The sequence below is a fragment of the Halichoeres trimaculatus genome, unplaced genomic scaffold (genome assembly GCF_033239565.1).
Source record: "Halichoeres trimaculatus isolate MK-OKI-2021-1 unplaced genomic scaffold, fHalTri1.1 fHalTri1_scaffold_2, whole genome shotgun sequence".
In the NCBI taxonomy this organism is placed as follows: Eukaryota; Metazoa; Chordata; class Actinopteri; order Labriformes; family Labridae; genus Halichoeres; species Halichoeres trimaculatus.
Genome location: NW_027437180.1, coordinates 4,241,623 through 4,260,239, shown reverse-complemented (window position 1 = coordinate 4,260,239; position 18,617 = coordinate 4,241,623). Strand labels below are relative to the sequence as shown.

General features: G+C 47.8%; 3 protein-coding genes across 3 annotated transcripts in view; 2 read left to right on the top strand and 1 right to left on the bottom strand.

The window, feature by feature from the left end:
* Window positions 1-18,617, top strand: part of LOC141810945 (NLR family CARD domain-containing protein 3-like) — a 482,659-nt gene that overhangs the window by 151,232 nt on the left and 312,810 nt on the right. The gene's annotated exons all lie outside the window — the stretch shown is intronic.
* Window positions 14,792-15,201, bottom strand: LOC141806356 (histone H2A). Its single transcript, XM_074691831.1, has one exon. It carries the CDS (start codon window positions 15,192-15,194, stop codon window positions 14,811-14,813), a length of 384 nt encoding a protein of 127 aa, XP_074547932.1. The 5' UTR covers window positions 15,195-15,201; the 3' UTR covers window positions 14,792-14,810.
* Window positions 17,538-17,948, top strand: LOC141806264 (histone H3). The gene has a single exon (XM_074691681.1). The coding sequence runs from the start codon at window positions 17,538-17,540 to the stop codon at window positions 17,946-17,948; it is 411 nt and encodes a 136-aa protein (XP_074547782.1).

Genomic DNA, 18,617 nt, shown 5'->3' with positions numbered 1-18,617 from the left:
GCAGTGAAGACTGATCTACATCAGATATTTGTGACAATAGTTAACTCAGCTTGGCTTTGAGCACGCTGCTCGGATTAGATCCTCATTGAAGGTGTAATAGAGCAGAGTTCAGCCCTGAGGAGCAAACTGTGCTATGCTGACGTGGGATTCATGGGATATCACCATAACGGGTGGTTGTCATAACTGATACAAACCCGGATGTAGGCGCCAAATCCACGCAAATCTGGATGAACGTTAGTTACGTATTGTAACTCCAGATTCTATGAGTATAGGCGCAGCCCTTTAAGGCTATCGCTAGTGGGTTCACCCTCGCGCGTCAGCGCAGCACTGAAAAAACTTAGTCCACGCCCACCCACGTGATGGGCCTCCCGCGCTACTTGCCTATAAATGGCCGCGGGTTCATACAATCTGCTCCCGATAACAGCCTTTTTCTTCAGCTGATAAGGGGAACCAGTGAGGCCCATAGCTTAAAGGGCTGCGCCTATACTCATAGAATCTGGAGTTACAATACGTAACTAACGTTCTATTTCGTATAGGCTTCGCCCTTTAAGGCTATCGCTAGTGGGTTAAAGGCGAAGCAGGATGTAGTCAATGCCTCACTGGGTCCTCATCCGAAAAACCCAGCAACAAAGCTTCCAATAAACTCAGGTCCGCACACAAGCTCATTCACAGAATCCTGTATCATGTGAACTCCTGTGCCCTGTATGCGCAAAACGTGCGCAAAAACCACTTCCTGATGATGTGTTCCTTATCAGCCTCCAGATAATGAATATTCATGATCCATAAGAGCTGACTCTGCTGGTCTGTTGCTGAAAAGCAGAGAAGACGATCGTTACGCATTGTAACAGTCAAACAATGAGCAGAACAGACCCAATAACACATCTGTCTCAGCCTCCAGATAAGGAATACTCCTGATCCATGAAGCTGACTCTGCTGGTCTGTTGCTGAAAAGCAGAGAAGACGATCGTTACGCATTGTAACAGTCAAACAATGAACAGAACAGACCCAATAACACGCCTGTCTCATCCAGAAAACAGAATGAATCCATTCATGTCACAACCATCACTCTGATAGGATCCCTAACAGAGTGGGACATAGAGAAAAGAGAGACATCTCTCAGATAAAACCGCACACATGAGTATGGGGAAGACCAAGATTCTGCAGCGCAGATATCTTCCACTGACATCCCACTGTGCAAAGCCACACAAGAGGAAATTCCTCTTGTAAAATGTGCCCTGATGTGCTCAGAAGGAACACAGCCAGCTGACACATAAGCCTGTGAAATAGCCTCACACAACCAATGTGACAGGCGCTGAGCAGAGAGAGGGCGCCCCTGCGAGTGCTCTCTATGATGCACAAATAAACGCTGAGAGTGACGCAGCGTGGCCGTGCGCTCCACGTAACAAGACAGAGCGCGCACAGGGCAAAGAAGGTGTGATGCAGCCTCCTCCTCGGAGTCATGCGGTGGGGAAAAACCCTCCAATTTAATAACTCTTGATGTAAAAGAGCTATTAATGTTCTTAGGCATGTAGGAAGGATTCGGGCGTAAAACAGCCGAGCTGCAATCTCCCTGAATGTGCAGGCAAGATGGAGCAACTGAGAGGGCTGACAGATCACTCACTCTCTTAGCTGAAGTAAGAGCTAAAAGCAGAGCTGTTTTGAGTGATAAAAACTTTGGTGAGATTTGAGACAGGGGTTCAAACGGAGCCTTGCTCAACGCCCGTAAAACCAGAGATAAATCCCACTGAGGAGCAAAGGAGCGAGAAATCGATCTGTCTCTCCTCACGCCTTTGAGGAAGCGTTTCATCAGTGAGTGACTAAACACAGTTCTGTCACCAAAACCTTCATGACAAGCTGAAAACGCAGCTGCATAAGTTTTAACCGTGCTAAAAGCCAAACCTCTGTCCATTAGGAGCTGGAGGAAAGACAGCACGCGAGGCAGGGGACAAGACACTGGATCCAAGCCTGACTCCATGCACCAGCGCTGAAAACCTGCCCATTTCCCCGAGTACGAAGCTCTCGTGGATGCAGCTCTTGCGCTCTGGATTGTGCGCACGACCTCGGGAGAGAGTCCGAGCCTCTCTAAGCGCTACCTTTCAGCGGCCAGGTCCACAGACGCTGACCTATCACAGGGAAACTCCTGATCGTTCCCCCTGCTTGGGAGAGAGCATCCCCCGCCACGGAATCATCCATGGCAGGCCCACTAGCAGGCGCTGTAACCATGGAAACCATGACGCTACCGTGCGCTCCGGAGCTATGAGGACAGCTGACAGCTGCTCCTCCTGAATCCTCCTCAGAAACCGAGGAATCAGAGGGACGGGCGGAAGGCATAAAGAAGCTTTTTGGGCCAGGGGTGGTGTGAGAACGCATCCACCCCCAGAGGAGGGTTGTCTCGTGCGCTCAGAGAAAACCACAGGGCACACTGAGTGTTTTCTCACGCCGCGAACACGTCCACCTCTGCCTGCCCGAACATTGACCAAATCTGAGACACCAGCTCGGGATGCAGGCTCCAGTCTCTCGCCTGAGGACCTCCCCTCGACATGATGTCCGCCCCCTGTTAGCACACCAGGGATGTACACCGCTCTGATAGAGAGGAGATGTCTGCGCGCCCAACATAACAGCTTTCTGGCTATGTCCAGCAGCTGCACCGAGCGCACGCCGCCCTGACGGTTTATATAAGCCGCTGTTACTTGGTTGTCTGTGTGGATCAGAACATGCTGCTTCTGTAGAAAGGAGTGAAATGCTGAACCACTTCCCACACTGTCAGAAGCTTCAGCGCATTTATGTGGAGAGACATGTGAGCTGTCCACTGTTCCCCCACAACCTGAGAGAGACACGTGCCCCCCCACCCCGAGAGAGAAGCATCCGTGAACACAGAAACGTGACATGATGTCTTCCCTAACGGTAACCCCGACTTCAGGACTCGGGTCGTTCCAGTGATCCAAAACGGGAGACACTGAGGGGGAAACTAAAACCATGCGTCTCCGCTGACGCACCGGGTCGATGCGCACACGGATGAACCATCTCTGCAGCCGCCTCATGTGAAGTAATCCCAACGGTACTACCACATGAGCCGCTGACATCATGCCGAGCAGCCGCATAATAAAAATGCTGTCACCACCCTGCTGGGGACAACTCGTCTGAGGAGGGCTGTCAGAGTCTGCGACCTCTCCTGAGATAGCCGCGCGCTCATTGTGGCTGAGTTCAGCTCCACTCCCAGATAAATAATCTGCTGAGACGGAAAAAGCGAGCTCTTTTCCAATTGATAGCGAAGCAGCTTCAACAGGTGAAAAACCAACACCTGAGTCTGAGCTGCCGCCTCCTCCCTGGATCGAGCCAGTAAAAACAGGTCGTCCAGGTAAAAGGGAACTCTCATCCCTCTCCTGTGTAGTGGCTGCAGAGCTGCTTCCACACACTTGGAGAATGTGCGGGGAGCGAGAGAATAACCGAAGGAGAGACGATTGTACTGGTATTGGACCTTTGAAAACGAGAAACACAGCAATTTCCTGGGTTTCAGAATAATAAAGACGTGAAAGTATGCGCCCTTCAGGTCCATTGTTCTCCTGGACGCATTCCAGTACTAGTTTTATCGTCAGCGTGTGAAACGGACGCTGCATTATCACTGTGTTGAACAGTGACAGGTCCAGAATGGGTCTCATCCCTCCCGTTTTCTTGGGAACCAGGAAATAACGGGAGTAAAAACCCTGATTCTCCTCTCCCTGTGGGACTCTGGAGATGACATTTTTTGGCAAACTCCTGCACCTCCTTCTGTAGGAACACACACTGATCCTGTGAGGACAGGTGTGTCTCCAGAATCCCGCTGAACGGTGGGGGAGACGAAGCAAACTGCAAAGTATAACCCCTGGCGATCAGCCCGTCCATCTACCTGTGCAGCGAACATACGCGCCTCCACTCTGAGCAGCGCTCTGAGAGCGGCGAGCATGTTGCTGTGGCGCCTCCTCCGAGAGAGAGGTGAGCCAGCTTAAAGCCCTCGCCGCCGCTGCCTGCGTCAGAGAAATCTGAGCTGCAGCACATGGGGGGCTCTGATTGAAAGGGCTGATCAGGCTCTTTTTCCACTGACTAAGAAGAGAGGGAAAAAGGCGAAGCCAACCTGTCCACACAGGAGAGAATCTCTGTCCGTGGGCTCATGAATATTCAAAATGGCATCAGCCAGGATCCCGCTGAACGGTGGAGGAGACGAAGCGAACTGCAGAGTATAACCCCTGGCGATCAGCCTGTCCATCTACCTGTCCAGCGAACATACCCGTCGCCACTCCGAGCAGCGCTCTGAGAGCGGCGAGCATGTTGCTGTGGCGCCTCCTCCGAGAGAGAGGTGAGCCAACTTAAGCCGCCGCTGCCTGCGCCAGAGAAATCTGAGCTGCAGCACATGGGGGGCTCTGATTGAAGGGCTGATAGGGCTCCTTTTCCACTGACTGAGAAGAGAGGGAAAAAGGCGAAGCCAACCTGTCCACACGGAGCAGAGAATCTCTGTCCGTGGGCTCATGAATATTTAATTTGGCATCAGCCGGAGCAAACAGGGAGCGCTCCGTGTGTGAAGGAGCGGTGTGCTGCTTTGATGACTCGCGGCCGTGCTGCTCGTTAACCGAAGAGTTAACGGCAGCAGGCTCGCTCTGTGTGGGGGCTGTGTGATCACCGTCCGCCGCCATGTCAGCGGGTCGGACTTTGAAGGAGGGAAAAAGGAGAGCTCAACAGATGAGATCTGTGAGTGGCTCTTACAAGAGCTGTTGGGGTTGTTGGTGTCGCCACGCCAACTCCTTTCCCTTTTCCGCTGCACACAAACCCCGGAGGAGGTGGAGGAGGAGCTGGAGCAGGGGGGGGCGAGAGACAGATGCCGCAGGCCGCTGCGGTCGCCTCTGGGGCTGGTCCCGGTGGTCACACCGGATCAGCCCGTGACCCGCTGGGCGCTGAAAGCCGGCCTCACGCCTCCAGATTCTCTCCTCTTCCTCTGCCGTCTTGTGCATGTGCTCCATGAGAGAGTGCAGCTGCTGGCCGCACAGCGCGTCCGCGGAGATGGGGCCATCCAGCAGCTCTTCTTGACTGGCTCTGGGATGAAAGAGGACAGACAGAGCCACATGTTGCGGTATATCTGATGCTGCCAGGCCATGACGCGAGCTGAAGCCACCGCAGAGCGGGATGATCGTGCTCGCTGCCTTGCTCAGCTCCTCTGCTCTTTCAGCCAGCTTCTCAACTCGAAGACGGCCGCTTGGTCTGGATCCAATGGAGGACCGGCAGGAAGCCTTCTTCTGCGGGCTGTATGCTGCCGCCCTCTCGACGATGCCGGAAAGCTCCTGGACGAGCGCTCCGATGACCGGCAGAGAGGTGGTCGACCACAGGGGGACCCCAGCTATACCTGAGCGAGCCCCCACGTGCTCATCCTCGAAGTTGGGCTCCTCCGGCTGGAGAGATACTGACAGTGCCTCCTCGGGGCCGACTTCATTCGAACCCGGTCCTGCGAGTAGGTTGATGGCTTCCTCCAGACTGCAAGCGTCGGCGACGTAGAAAAATCCTCAGCAGCGTCGGTGAAAAAATCCACTCGACGCCGCTCTCTGCTGGGGATAACAGCTTACAGTACGGGGACTTCTCCTGCAGAGTTGGCACTTGTCCGGTGTCCTCCGGGTCGGGTCAGGGCAGGACTCCGACGGTCTGCGACGGTCTGCGACGGTCTGCGGTGGTCTGCGGCGGTCTCCGTTGGTCTCTGACGGTTTCCGACGGTCTCTGACGGTCTCCCACGACGCTATACCTGCTGCTACTGTTGTTCTTCTAGTGCTACTTCATGACTGCTGAAGAAAAAGAGGGAGCAGATTGTATGAACCCGCGGCCATTTATAGGCAAGTAGCGCGGGAGGCCCATCACGTGGGTGGGCGTGGACTAAGTTTTTTTCAGTGCTGCGCTGACGCGCGAGGGTGAACCCACTAGCGATAGCCTTAAAGGGCTGCGCCTATACTCATAGAATCTGGAGTTACAATACGTAACTAACGTTCATGATGCCCATAGCTTTGGACGAGATCCCGGTGTCGGGGTGGACCTGCTTCAGGACCTTGTACACGTAGATGGCGTAGCTCTCCTTCCTGGTCCTCCTCCTCTTCTTGCCGCTCTTGGTGGCTTTAGACACGGCTTTCTTGGAACCCTTCTTGGGCGCTTTCACTGTCTCAGGCATGTTTGCTGGTCGATCACTCAGACTATGAGGAGCCGCAGCCGGGGGCGCTTTTTTAAAGGCTCCTCCATGCAGATAAAGCCGTGCTGCAGCTCATGCAGGATTGGCTGGGACTGTGGTCCGAACTGAGGGGGGGGGGTTTGGCTTTGTCTCAAATTCTTGCGCGGTTCCCGCTTCATCCGTGCTCCGTGCGCCAAATTTCTTTGTGCGTCCTGACAAAGTGATTTGTCTTCGTGTCCTGATTCTGAGTAAAAGCAGGACAGAGAATGATAAGAAGAGTTTGGAAAAAGGAAAAGCAGGTTTTCAGCAGCTGCATCAGACTTTTAGAAAGCACAGAAGGCTTTGGAGATCATTTTCCTCCTGTGATAAAAGCTTTGTGCAGTTTGTCAGATTACTATCTGGTCTGATTTATTTGAGATTTATCACTAGAACATGCAGCTCCAAATTCTTACTAATAATTAGGGTATACTTTTCCCTAGCGTTGAGCACACATTCTCAAAAACACAAGCACTCAAACATCCGAAATTATGGAATTATTTCTGTCATCAGAGTTTGAATGTGAATTTCTAACACTGCTTAATTTTTCAGCATCAAAATCAGACTTTGTATTTTAAAAAAAACTTCATATTTCTAGCACCTATTATTTTGTCTTACTTTGATTCGGTTTCAATGTTGAAAAACTTCGAATTGATTAAGCAGTTGGTTTTAAATCCTAAATCAGATGTGTTCTGTTATAAAACTGATTATCTGTTGTTTTTTTTTAGCAGTTTTCCCCCAGGTATGAACTTTATATTAAAGCCTGTCTTTAGTGGATTTTCTGCAACAGTATGACACAGTGTTTAAGGGACACTGAGCTTACAACAAATATTAAAAGTTTTCATATTGTAGTTTCATATGACAGAGTGCATTTCAAACTGAATATTAAAGCTATATAGAAATAAAATAAAAACTAAAAGCAACATTGGTCCAAACTCTGGAAGCATCCATGGTAATGTGTAGATAATCATTTTCAGATGAATGATGATGAAGAAGAAAATGTTTATCCATCCTCTAGTTTCCAAAGCTACACTCAGGATTATTACACTGTGGCACTACAGTTACTCATTGTTCTCAGATCAAACAAAAACTTTAAGGTTCCCTCAATGTTTAGGGAACATCAGGCTTTGTTAGGTTTCAGTGTAAACAAGAGGAACGTCCTGATTTGGTTCTGACCTTTAGATAACCACAGGTTGACGTTCTCCTTAGGTTCTGTGTTACTAGAGTCAGTGTAAAAGAAAATCATGTCTCAGAATATCCAGTTTTTGAAAGTTTCACAGTTCTTCAAACTCCAAAACATACAGCATTAAAAATCACCAAAAAAAAAGTAAACCTCAGTGTTAAAAAAAGGTCATATGAAGCAACTTCTTTTAGTGATGATGACGTCAGCTGATCACCTCTGGATCATCTGTCAGTCAGCTCTAACAGCTGTTTGTGTGTCTGAACAGCTTTTTACCCTTGACGCTGAGGAGTGCAGACGTGCCTCTGCTTGCTCCTGCTGCTTACTGCTTTGCTTTGCTTTTAAATCATTCTACTTTTTCTAGAAGTCTTGGATATGATTTTATTCTCTTTCTTTAATTGAACCAAGACTTTTTAAATCATTTTATGATTTTTTTTTTTACAACTTATCTGACGAGCCTGCGACTACAATCTTCTCAACATGCTGGAAGTGGAGTCTCCCTGTGAAAGCTGTCGGATGTATCAACAGGAAATCTATGCACTAAAAGAAAAGATTTTTGCCCTGGAAACTGAAAAAGGACTTCATGAAACACTCCCAGTGGAACCTAGTGGTAAGAAGTCCACTTTTACTTTCAAAGGAAAGGGGGAAAAAACGACTACCTTCAATGTAAAGCTAAATGATACCGTGTCTTTTCCGAGACTCTGCAGAGACATTTATGACGAACTTGGTGCTAAGCCAAAGCGAAGTCAAAATGTTGGAATCAATGGAAGATGTGCAGCATCACCCGTAAAGTTAACAAACAGATTTTTACCACTGTCAGAGCCAAATGTGATGGACTACAACAAACAGAGAGCAAACAGCAAAATTCCTGTGCATAACAGTAACCATGAAGCCAGTACAAAGCAGCAGACAGACAGAAAAACTGTGCCACAAGTCAAGGTCAAAGATACCCTTGTGCTTGGAGACGGAGCCATATCTGATATAAGCATGAACAGAATGGTTACTTGCAGCTATCCCAGTGCCACTGTCTCTGACATCACTAAACTCCTACCCAAGGTACTGGCAAAACACCAAGGAGTGAAACGGCTGATTGTTCACGCAGGTGCAGTGGACGTCAGGAAGGATCAGTCTGAAATCTTAAAGAAAGACTTTGATGAGCTATTTGAGAGTCTTGATAAACTGGAAATAACAACGTTTATCAGTGGACCTCTCCCAAATATTGACAGGAGGATAAACAAATTCAGCCGGCTGCTTCAATTAAACACATGGCTGTCTGGAGTCTGTGAGTCCAGGGGACTGCATTTCATTGAAAACTTTAACCTTTTCTGGCAAAGAGACGATCTGTTTAAAGGAAAAGGCCCACACCTGAACAGAGGTGGAGTGAGTCGACTGACGGATAATCTTCTCCATGCTCTGCGGCATCATAAAAGGCCGAGACCTGGCCCTGTGCTCCCAGAAAAGGAAAGGAGTGAGAAAAGAGCTCCTGCCTTGCCACCCAAGGTCCCTGCAAAAGACTCAGCCACAGCAGCACCTCCAGCATCCAGAAAACAGGATTCAGACGCAGCGGGACCTCCACTGCACTCACCACGGCCCTCACCACGTCCCTCAACACGGCCCTCACCACAGCCTTCATCGAGGTCCTCAACACGGCCCTCACCACAGCCTTCATCGAGGTCCTCAACACGGCCCTCACCAAAGCCTTCATCGAGGTCCTCAACACGGCCCTCACCAAAGCCTTCATCGAGGTCCTCAACACGGCCCTCACCAAAGCCTTCATCGGGGTCCTCAACACGGCCCTCACCAAAGCCTTCATCGAGGTCCTCAACACGGCCCTCACCAAAGCCTTCATCGGGGTCCTCAACACGGCCCTCACCAAAGCCTTCATCGAGGTCCTCAACATGGCCCTCACCAAAGCCTTCATCGAGGTCCTCAACACGGCCCTCACCAAAGCCTTCATCGAGGTCCTCAACACGGCCCTCACCAAAGCCTTCATCTGGGTCCTCAACACGGCCCTCACCAAAGCCTTCATCGAGGTCCTCAACACGGCCCTCACCAAAGCCTTCATCGAGGTCCTCAACACGGCCCTCACCAAAGCCTTCATCGGGGTCCTCAACACGGCCCTCACCAAAGCCTTCATTGAGGTCCTCAACAGGGCCCTCACCACAGCTTTCACCACAGCCCTCACCACAGGCCTGGGACCCGCCTGCTGCATCTACACCCTCCGGAGATGCTTCGCTGTCGTTCTTGTCTCCACCCTCACCCATGAGACTACCTGATCACCTTGAAAGCTTGGTGAAATCAGGGATCAAAATGGTTCCCCTGACGCCAGATGTGACAAGGTCAAGGATTTTATGCTCCAAAAAGAATCCAGCCCCCCTCCCACCCCGGGCTACTCCACCAACCAAAGCCCCCCCAGCTCGGCCCCCACCATCGGTGCCCACAGCTGTTATCACCAGCAGCGTCACTGCTGTTGTCTAGGACACTGAAGGCCTCTGTGTTGCTATACCCCATATCAACCAGAGGCCCAGGGAGGAAGTGTTGTCTTCTTCAGCCATAACAATCATCAAACCCCGCAGATTAGAAAAGAGAGGGACAGTCAGACTGTCCCATCAGAGAAATCTAATCCATATCCCTGGTAAGAACACAGCGCCCACTTCAACCTTAGTTAATCTTAAACATGCAGTACTCAATGTCAGATCTTTAAATAACAAATCACTTTTAATTAATAATTTTGTTTCCTCTTATGATCTTGATTTTATGTTTTTAACTGAGACATGGCTTGACAAAAACACAGCTAAAGCAGTCCTGATTGAGTCTAGTCCACCTCATTTCAGTTTTGTGTCTGAAACACGACAAAACCAGAGGGGTGGGGGAGTCTGTGCCATATTCAGGGACAATATACTCACCCGCAAGTTGTGGTTTGGAGTTTTTTCATCATTTGAGTATGTGTCATTCAAAATGGAGCTAAAACAGTCTTCCATACTTTATATCACCATCTACAAACCACCTCAGAGTTGTTTTATTGATGATTTTACCGAATTTCTTTCAGTTGTGTGCACTGATTTCGACTGTTTGGTCATAACAGGGGACTTGAATGTGCACCTGGATGTAGCCCATGACAAACAAGCCAGAGAACTCACTGCTGTCCTTGAGACGTTTGGTTTAACTCAGCATGTAACTGAACCCACCCACAGCAGAGGACACACTTTGGATGTGGTCATTACTAAGAATGTTTTCATTTCAAAAGTGGATGTTGTCGATGTTGCTCTGTCTGATCATTTCTGTGTTTTCTTTGACCTGTCTGTTACACCCAAACCAGCATTTGGGTCTGCAGTCGTTAAGAGGAGACTCATAAATGACAGCACAGGGACACAGTTCAAGGAAATGATTCAGTTTGATGATGCCCTGTGTTCTAATGTTGATGACCTGTTGAGCTCTTACACGTCAAGTGTTTTAAATGTTTTGGATACCATTGCTCCTGTCAAGGTTAGAATGGTTAAAGATATGCAAAAGGCGCCATGGAGAAAAGAAGACTCAGTCAGGGCACAGAAAAGGGAGTGCCGTAGAGCTGAGCGGAAATGGCGCAAGTCAAAGCTCCAGGTTCATTATGAGATCTACAAAGAAAAGTTATGTGTGTTTAACCAGACTTTACGTAGAACAAGAGAAAACTATTTTTCTCAAATCATCAAAAGCTACAGTAACAACTCTTGTGTCCTGTTTGCTACAGTCAACAGATTAACAAATCCTCCAGCTTCACTGCCCCCAGAACTCATTTCCACATCCAAATGCAATGAGTTCGCAATATTCTTTAACGACAAAGTTCAAGCCATTAAAAGTACAATAATTTCATCAATACAAGGAACTACTCTGCAGCCACTTAGACACCCAGAGCTGACACATTTCTCATTAGTAACTAACAAAACAGTTGAAGAGATCATCTGCAATCTGAGTCCATCAACGTGCTGCCTTGACGAGTTACCCACTAGATTTCTAAAGTCTGTGTTGAGCAGTTTGTTACCACAACTCGCTCATCTGGTCAACATCTCCCTTCAGACTGGAACATTTCCAAAGGCCTTAAAAACTGCTGTCATTAAGCCTCTCCTGAAGAAGAGCAGTCTTGATGCCACAGTACTGAATAACTACCGACCTGTATCAAACCTGCCATTCTTAGGCAAAGTCCTAGAAAAAGTTGTATACCAACAGCTTACTGACTTTCTCCTGCATAACAATGTGTTTGATACTTTCCAATCAGGCTTTAGGCCCCACCACAGCACTGAGACAGCTCTGGTCAAGGTGACAAATGATATCCGCCTGAACACAGACGCAGGCAAAGTCTCAGTCTTAGTTTTGCTGGATCTGAGCGCTGCCTTTGACACTGTTGACCATGTGATCTTATTACAGAGGTTAGAAAACTGGGTGGGAATATCTGGTACTGCTTTAAACTGGTTCAAGTCTTATCTCGAGGGCAGGACTTTCTTTGTTGAAATTGGTAACTGTGTCTCAGACCAAATGGCCCTGACCTGTGGTGTTCCCCAGGGTTCAATCCTGGGACCCCTATTATTTAATTTGTACATGCTCCCATTGGGTCAGCTAATACGCAGCTGTAATGTGTCCTACCACAGCTGCTGATGACACTCAGATCTACGTGTCAATGACGGCAGGCGAACATGGGCCTGTAGATTCACTCTGTCGCTGCGTTGAACAGATCAGTATGTGGATGCAGAACAATTTCCTCCAGCTGAACTCAGACAAAACTGAAACCCTTGTCTGTGGCCCACAGAAACAAAGAGAAAGGGTTATCAGTCACCTTCAGACTCTCTCTCTAAATGTGAGTAACCAGGTTAGAAATCTAGGGGTGATATTGGACTCAGACCTGAACTTTAACAGCCACATTAAATCAATAACATCAGCGGCTTTTTACCATCTCAAAAACATTGCCAGGATTAAAGGAATAGTGTCTAAACCTGACTTAGGCCCCGTTTACACGACGCCGAAAACGGTCGATTCCGCAAACATTTCGTTGCGTTTTGGCCTTCCGTTTAGACGAGACCACGTTGCGTTTTCAGTGAAAACGCAAACTTTTGAAAACGCTCCCCAGAGTGGAAAGATCTGAATCCGCTCCGCCATCCAGCTTCGTGTAAACACAGAGCGGAGCGTCTCAGGGTGAAACGCTGACGTCACCGCATGCGCACTCGCAGTTTCAGGTGAAGGCTCCGCGCTCAGCCACATTTCCAGTTGAGCCAGTAGTTGGCGGTAATGCGCGTCATGGTTGGATTGCCGACCGTCTCACACAACAAAACGGCAGAAAAAGAAAAAACAGAAGAGGAGACTTCTCCTCCTGGAGTCGTATGAACGCGGATCGTTTTCACGCCGTCCTCATGTAAACGCGGGTGGCTTTTGAAAACGCAAAGGAAGAATCGTTGCGGGAGTCTCCGTGTAAACGGGGCCTTAGAGAGACTGATCCATGCATTTGTCTCCAGCAGGTTAGATTACTGTAACGGCCTGCTCACTGGTCTCTCAAAACGAGCTCTAAGACAGCTGCAGTACATCCAGAACGCTGCTGCTCGGGTCCTGACCAGAACCAGGAAATACGACCATATAAGTCCAGTTCTCAGGTCTCTGCACTGGCTTCCTGTGGCTCAGAGAATAGACTTTAAAACAGCTCTGCTTGTTTACAAGTCCCTTCATGGTCTAGCACCAAAGTACATCTTGGACATGCTAGAACCATATGAACCAACTCGGTCTCTGAGAACCTCAGGGAGGGGTCTCCTGCTGGTGCCCAGAGTCAGGACTAAACACGGTGAGGCTTCATTCCAGTTTTATGCCCCCAAAATCTGGAACAGTCTGCCAGAAGATGTGAGACAGGCCTCAACTCTGACAATGTTCAAAGCCCGGCTGAAAACAGTTCTGTTCAGCTTAGCATACAACAACTGAAGTATTTTATCTGCACTCTCCTCTTTTAATTTAATTAATCATTTTTTATGTTTTATGATGTGATAATATGCAATGATTTTATTTTGCCTATTGTGATTTTATTTTATGTTAGCTGTAAAGCACTTTGAATTGCCTTGTGTATGAATTGTGCTCTACAAATAAACTTGCCTTGCCTTGCCTTGCCACTGTAATAACCCAAACATTAACAACAGTAACAGAGCTTTGTCTGTGTTTTTAACCTGCTTAAAAAAAAACTTTCACCTGAAGAAAACCTGCTCTCTGTTTATTTTGTGACCTGAAGAAGCACAGGGATGACTTCACCAGTAAAATGCATCATTATAAGATTATTTGTTTACTAGTTAGTCTTTAAGTAGCCCTTTGATGCACCTCGGGGTCCAAAGTGAATGAACTGTACTTTTATGTGCAATATCTTTGCATTTACCTATTTTTTATCATTCAGGGTTTCAGGAATTTCTCAGTGAAGTTTTTATTTATTTTTATTAATTTATTCATTAATTTTTAAACACGATTCTTACTTCTCTTAATTTTTCTGTAATTACTTTTTTAATAAAAATACTTTTTGAACCACTTCCCTTTTATTGCACAACATGGGTCCAAAATGACCCGAGTGCTTCTGCGCTACTTCTTTGAAGTGAATGTATTAATAATGCATAATGTATAATGTGTTTTTATTTGCTATGCCATGTATTTAGTATATATATTCTCTTTTTTGCCTGGCACCAATCATCTTTTTTTCCATCCTAATTTCTCTGAGCTGCATAGATTTTGTCCATGGGTCAAAAACAACCCAAATGAATTTAAAATGGAATTTAGTGGGAACCTTTGAAATTTGTATGTTTGTTATTAGGAACATGTTTACTGAAGACAACTAATTCCCTGATACACTTTTGACTCAACACATCTCCTTATGCACATCTGATGCACATCTATTTGTTCTAAAAAATAATTATGAAACTGCTCTTACTTAAGAAAACATTTGATGACTTGAAAGGTAACTGTGTATAATAACTGATTAGATGTAAGTTATAACTTGAGAATATGGTTCTTTTACTCATCTGAAAGGAAAATATCTTTAATAATTATTAGCTTATCGTTACAAAATAACAGTGCTCTGAACTGGCCCTCAGTGCCATCATGACCACAGTGAGCTATGAGCAGAAGAAGGGAAAGCCTGCTGTCCTCCTGTGAGTACCATGCATGATGACACAACAGTTGATGACAGCAGTCACAACTAAGAAACTATGGATAAAAGTGGATACATTTATAATATATGAAACCAAATCAGCCGCAGATCAGTTATCAGTGTAGGTCTATTAATCTCAATGGATTACTTATGAGATTGTCTGACTGCATTCTTCAGTGAAGCCTTGACTCTCTGGTACTCTGGGTAGGAAATTGTCTATCTGGTGGAGGTGGGTGGCTCTTAAAAGAGCCTTTGTGTTGTTAGCAGTCAGGTATGAGAATTTACTTCTTGGCGGCCTTCTCGGTCTTCTTGGGCAGCAGGACAGCCTGGATGTTGGGCAGCACGCCGCCCTGAGCGATGGTCACTCCGCCCAGCAGCTTGTTGAGCTCCTCGTCGTTGCGCACAGCCAGCTGCAGGTGACGGGGGATGATACGGGTCTTCTTGTTGTCACGAGCGGCGTTTCCAGCCAACTCCAGGATCTCAGCGGTCAGGTACTCCAGCACAGCCGCCAGGTAGACGGGGGCACCGGCTCCAACACGCTGAGCATAGTTTCCTTTGCGCAGCAGCCTGTGGACACGACCCACGGGGAACTGGAGCCCGGCACGGGATGAACGGGTCTTAGCCTTAGCTCTGGCTTTGCCGCCGGTTTTGCCTCTTCCACTCATGATTGGTCTTTCGTGAGTCGGAATTCAGAGAAATGATGCGCCCTTCCTTCTTCTTCCGTAAGATTTCCGGCAGTGTGGACGCTATTTGCGTATTACTGCCCCCCACAGTTCAGAGCAAAATTGCACTCCTTAGAGTTCTCTCATATCCTCTGATAGAGGCCAGTGGAATGAAGGAAAGCCAGCACTCTCCTCTCCACAGCTCGGCTCTCCTTCCCCCGACTGAACAGAGTTTTATAATCCAATGTGGAGATTCCGAATCCTTCCAGTTCTTCAGCCAGCTGATCTCTCTCTACCCTATATTTCTCACATTCAAAGAGGACATGCACCACAGTCTCTTCTGTTCCACACTCGCATAGCCCATCTGGGTGTTTCCCAACTATTTCTAGGCAGCTGGCCAGCCCACAGTGTCCAAATCTCAGTCGGGTCAGTTTGACCGTGTCTCTCCTGTCATTTCCCATATACACACTCTTTTTTTTGACAGATGGTTGTGCTAAGTAATACAGCCTCCCTTTCACTTCATTACTCCATTCTTCCTGCCACTGTTTTTCGAGCCCCTCCTTTATGACACTATAAAACTCCGGTTTGCCTAAAGGCATTTTAACATTTACATTTTCTCTCTGGAGCGAGTTCTTTGCGAGCTTATCAGCCACTTCATTCCCCTCTACACCTGAATGTGCTGGGACCCATAGGAACGCTACATCACACCCCCCTTTTTCTACCCTGAGCAGGCTTATCAAAACTTCATTTATGAGGTCAGCCCTGGCTTGTGATGTTCTGCTCCTCAAGGCCATCAAGGCAGCAGCTGAATCAGAGCAAATTACGACTCTGTCTGGCTTGACTTGCTCAACCCACCACAGTGACCAAATTATTGCCATGATTTCAGAGGCAAACACAGATGTCCCATTTGTTACACGAAAACCTTGATAGACTTGAGGGCCCGCCACAAATATTCCACACCCAGTTCTTTGACTGTCTGGGTCCTTAGAGCCATCCGTGAAGATCTGCAAATGCGCCCCCCATGTAGTGTTTAGGTAGCTTTCAACCTGCAGGCTAGTGATGCCTTCCTTCTGCTTCCAGTCTAACAGTGTTAAGTCCACTATAGGCTCTGGGAGCAGCCACATTGGCACAACTGACCAGAATGCATATATCAGGCCTTTGTCTTTGTCTAGTCCCACTTTCTCAGCCAATTTTCCAACTCCAGATAGGAAGTTTCCTTTGTTCCACCCACCAGAAAACTCCCTATTTTCATTTATTAGGCACTTGGCTGAGAGACTCAGGCTACTACCATTTAGTTTCGCCCAATAATGCAATCCTAGTTTGCTGCGCCTAATTCTAAGTGGCCACTCTCCCATTTCAACTAGCAGAGCAGGAATAGGCGTTGTACAAAAAGCCCCACAACATGTTCTTATAGCCCTCGCTTGGACGACATCTAGTTTATCCAAAGTGGATTTTGCAGCAGACCCATAAACAAAACTCCCATAGTCTATTGCTGACCTGATCATTGCCTGGTATATCATGAGCATAGTCCCCCTCTCTGCTCCCCATTCACTACCAGCCAGACACCGAAGGATGTTTATCACCTTTTCACATTTACTCTGGATCTTTCCTATGTGGATTTTCCAGGTGAGTCTTTCATCTAGCCACATTCCCAGGAACTTGAATTCTTTAACCCGTTCTAAGGGGGCCCCATACAGTTTTAATTGTGTTTGAGGGACTTTCTTTTTAAAACCAAACACCATGAAATTGCTTTTAGTTACAGATATTTTAAAACTCCACTTATTTGCCCATTCCTCTATTGCTTTTAACCCTTCCTGTATTTTCTTGAATAAGAACTTCATATTCCTGCCTCTTTTCCATATGGCCCCATCATCTGCAAAAAGTGACCTCCCGAACCCCTGCCCCACATTTTTAAATATATCATTAATCATGATGTTGAAGAGAACTGGGCTGATAACTGATCCCTGTGGGGTGCCATTCTCTATGTCAACAGTCTCAGAGTAAGTTCCCCCCACTGATGCGCCCTTCGGCTCAAAGCCCCCCTGATAAAGGCTGAGAGCGCGCGCATTTCCCCGGCGCACCAACCAGTAAAGAGGCTCTGGAGCAGAGCAGCAGAGGGCGGCCCGAGCTCAGCTCCGCTCCAGCACGCTCTCCAATGAGCAGCGGAGCCTTAGCGGGGGCTCTGTCCCCCTCCTCTGCGGGGCTGAGCTCCAGAAGCGGCCTCTCACCAATCAGCAGCCGGAGCTCTCAAGCAGCGTCACCGTTTCACAGCCGCTCCTCCGCTTTAAGAGCAGCAAGGCTCCTCTCTGCTCCACATATTTCTCCAAGTCAGAGAAAGAAGACAGCATGGCAAGAACCAAGCAGACCGCCCGTAAATCCACCGGAGGCAAAGCTCCCAGGAAGCAGCTGGCCACCAAGGCTGCCCGGAAGAGCGCCCCGGCCACCGGCGGCGTCAAGAAGCCTCACCGTTACAGGCCCGGGACCGTGGCTCTCCGGGAGATCCGCCGCTACCAGAAATCCACCGAGCTGCTCATCCGCAAGCTGCCCTTCCAGCGCCTGGTCCGAGAAATCGCTCAGGACTTCAAGACCGACCTGCGCTTCCAGAGCTCTGCTGTCATGGCTCTGCAGGAGGCCAGCGAGGCTTACCTGGTGGGGCTGTTCGAGGACACCAACCTGTGCGCCATCCACGCCAAGAGAGTCACCATCATGCCCAAAGACATCCAGCTGGCCCGCCGCATCCGTGGAGAGAGAGCTTAGACTGTCTGCACCTCTGAACAACAACAACAACAACAACAACAACACAAAGGCTCTTTTAAGAGCCACCACACCAACAAAAGAGCCCAATCCTGCTGAAAATGGAAATCAAACGGAAGTCTCAAAAATACATTCAAAATGTAACCAAAAATTCATGTAACTATTTCACCGTCGTGAACAATTGTAATTAACTAATATTTTATCATCACTAAATGTTAAATCAAAAGTATTGGCTCCAACGCTGAAGAAACAGTAAATACAGGTTAAGGAGGCAGAAAAGAGCTCTCCTCCACACGTCCTAAGCACCGCTCCACGAAACAGCCCAATGCTGCCACACAGTGGTGCTTTGTAACTCCTGCAATGAGTCTTCAATCTGAAATTGAAAACCAGAGTACAACAGAAAGTTTTCTTCAATAACTGAATTGTTTTATGTTCTAATGAGGTTTTGTCCAAGAAGCAGTAAATACTTTCTAAGTCACAGAAATAAATCCTGCGTTAACTTAAGAAGGAAACCATCCTTCCTATGTGGCTCACACACCTGCTGTTGCTTTTACTGACTGTAGACTTTGAACTGTTGAAAATTTCAAGCAAGGAGTCAGATACACCATGAAATGTTTGCTTCAGTTTTGACTGGAGAAGGAAATCCTGTTTTATCTTAGCTGTTAAAACAGC

Bases quoted from the DNA above. Each gene is read 5' to 3' on its own strand.
- LOC141806264 (XM_074691681.1), top strand. From the start codon at position 17,538: ATGGCAAGAACCAAGCAGACCGCCCGTAAATCCACCGGAGGCAAAGCT.
- LOC141806356 (XM_074691831.1), bottom strand. From the start codon at position 15,194: ATGAGTGGAAGAGGCAAAACCGGCGGCAAAGCCAGAGCTAAGGCTAAG.